Genomic DNA, 2,910 nt, shown 5'->3' with positions numbered 1-2,910 from the left:
CCCTCTTCCCACCCCCCAACTATTTCTGATTGTGTTTCTTTAGGGAATCTCTGCTACTTCTTTAGTTAGATTTCTGTCGCTTTTGAATTGTTCCTCGTTTTATATTTGCCTAACGTTTTGACACCAAAGTTTCAACGTTCGCACGATCATTTTATACGGCTATAGAAGATGTTATATTATTGGCAGTTTCAAACTATTCACAGTAATTCTCTAGACACTTTTTCTTTGAGACTAATATAAAGTGTAACAGCAAAATATGAATTGATCCTTCTGTCTGAGGAGGTGAACGACCATGAAGCAATATAGAGATAAGCGGGGATAATCTGATTGATCTCTTTATTTAACTTTCCCTGTAAAAATATTACTTTATTGCAAGCAAAGAATGGGATGCAACAGCTTGTTCATACTCCCTTACACATTGATCATATTATTGCTTGATATGAAAGTTTCGCTTTTTTCTTTTTAAACTAGTGTGTTGAACAAAAAGTTCAATGGTATAGGTGGGTATGAGCTGAAAGAATCCATAGCAATGGTAGCATAAATAATTCATACCTTCTTTAAATATAATATGCTCAATTGGGGGATAAACTAAGTGTGAACTGCTTCCCTTGAAACAAAGGAAAGGTGGAGTAAACCGACGCTTTGTGAATTTAATTAACGCATGGAATCTGGTGACAGACGAAGCTTTATATTATGGATAAATTTGCCACGTTGTTATCACACTTTTCAACGAATGATTACAACTGGCAATTTTATTCTCACTCAAACATACACTCACATACATACACAAATGCACACACAAACACACACACACACACATACACACACACGCACACACATACACTCACACACATGCACATACACATACACTCACACACATGCACATACACACATATACACATGCACACACAAACATACATTTACACACATACACACATTCACACATACACACACATTCACACAAATGCACACGCACATACACACACACATACAAAATCACAAACACATGCACACAGATGAGCATACACACATACATACATGTGTGCATTATATAAGTTTCTCTTCCTCCCCCCCTCTCTCTCTCTCTCTCCCTCTCTCTCTCTCTCTCTCTCTCTCTCTCTCTCTCTCTCTCTCTCTCTCTCTGCGCGCGCGCGTGTGTGTGCGTGTTTGTGTATCTGTCTGTGTGTGTCTGCGTGCGTGCGCTTGTATGTGTGCGGGCACGTGTGTGCGTGTGTTTGTATAATAATAGAATTGGTGCTTTGTAGCTATTTGAAGGGATTACTGTTCGTTCGAACAGACAAACAAACAAAATACAATATTACGATAAGTTAATGGTTCTATTTTGTACTCTTGGTCTCAGAACCCCTGCAATTGTTGGTGGACTTTTCTCTGTGGACAAGGAGTACTTCCAGTACATTGGCTCCTATGACTCGGGTATGGACATCTGGGGCGGAGAGAATCTGGAACTGTCATTTCGGGTATGGATATCTCGAGAGCTGAGAGTAATTGAGTCAATGTGTATTTTTAATCAAATAAATGTCATATACTTGCGTCTATAGCTTGTATATACGTATAAATAATAAAAATCGGAGAGCGCGTTTCCTTTTATGAAATTGAATGTATGGCGGCCTTTGTGTGCATGACTGCATTCATGCTCATGCATGTATGTGTGTACACATATGTGTATGTGTTTGTGCGCGCGTGTGTGTGTTTGTGTGTGTGTGTATTTGTGTGAATAGTATGTTTGTGTGTGTTAGTATGTATATAATGCAAATGAACTGTACTAAAAGGGTAGTTTGCGGCTGTGGTTTGGCAGCCCACTTCACACCACGAGTGCCATTACTATGTTCCTTTTTTAATGAAAAAGGAACTTCTCAGAATTGTTTGTTTATTGTTGCTCATGTCTTGACAAAGAACCATAACCCAGCCTTACATACGTTGTCAAACGTCGTACTTTTCATTTCTTGATACAATGCAACAATACAAAACGTTTTCATGCTTTGGAGTAATCTAGCAATACAAACTTTGTCATATTGAGGCATAATCTAGCAATGTAAACTTTGTCATATTTAGGCGTAATCTAGCAATGCAAACCTTGTCATATTTAGGCGTAATCTAGCAATGCAAACTTTGTCATATTGAGGCATAATCTAGCAGTGCAAACTTTGTCATTTTTATGTATAATCTAGCGATACAAAAGTAGTCCTTTTTAGGCATAATCTAGCAATACAAATGTTGTCATTTTTAGGTATAACCTAGCAATACAAATGATATCATTTTTAGGTATAATTTAGCAATACAAACATTGTCATTTTTAGACATAATTTAGCTATACAAATGATGCCATTCCTAGGTATAATCGTGCACTGCTAACGACGTCAAATGTAATCTTTTTTCATTTTTGGGTATAATTTAGCGCTACCTACGTTGTCAAATTTGATCCTTTTCATTTTAAGGTATCATCTAGTACTTATACCAACTCTGTCAAATAATTCAACTATTTCGCTTTCTCAGGTTTGGATGTGCGGAGGAAGCCTGGAAATCGTCCCCTGTTCAGCCGTCGGCCACATCTTCAGAAACCTCATCCCTTATAAAGACGGAGGGCAGATGTTTGTGACTAAGAACAAATTGAGACTTGCTGAGGTCTGGATGGACGAATATAAAGACATTTATTTCAAGTTTGTCAAGAATGTTTCTCACGTAAGTTATTCCTTTTTTAAAATTTGGCAGTTGGTTTGGGCTTTTTCACTGGGTATAGTGGGTATATTTAATACTTTATGTGGTTATTTGTTCTATATTTAGCATGTCATGATATTGCATAGTTCAGAAGACGATGTTTGTATTGAACTAAGCACAAATGATGATGATGATGATGATGATGATGATGATGATGATGATGATGATGATGAT

General features: G+C 37.3%; 1 protein-coding gene across 1 annotated transcript in view; it reads left to right on the top strand.

The window, feature by feature from the left end:
- LOC101851159 (polypeptide N-acetylgalactosaminyltransferase 5) overlaps positions 1-2,904 on the top strand; it is a 13,984-nt gene extending 11,080 nt beyond the window's left edge. Inside the window, exons 4-5 of the mRNA XM_005089065.3 lie at positions 1,361-1,478; positions 2,515-2,904. Of these exons, the coding sequence (XP_005089122.2) occupies positions 1,361-1,478; positions 2,515-2,802 (406 nt within the window). The 3' untranslated portion in view covers positions 2,803-2,904. The remainder of the gene's footprint in view (positions 1-1,360; positions 1,479-2,514) is intronic.
- The last annotated feature ends 6 nt before the right edge of the window (positions 2,905-2,910 follow it).

This window comes from Aplysia californica, unplaced genomic scaffold, assembly GCF_000002075.1.
Source record: "Aplysia californica isolate F4 #8 unplaced genomic scaffold, AplCal3.0 scaffold00002, whole genome shotgun sequence".
Classification (NCBI taxonomy): domain Eukaryota; kingdom Metazoa; phylum Mollusca; class Gastropoda; order Aplysiida; family Aplysiidae; genus Aplysia; species Aplysia californica.
This window is presented reverse-complemented; position numbering and strand designations above follow the sequence as displayed.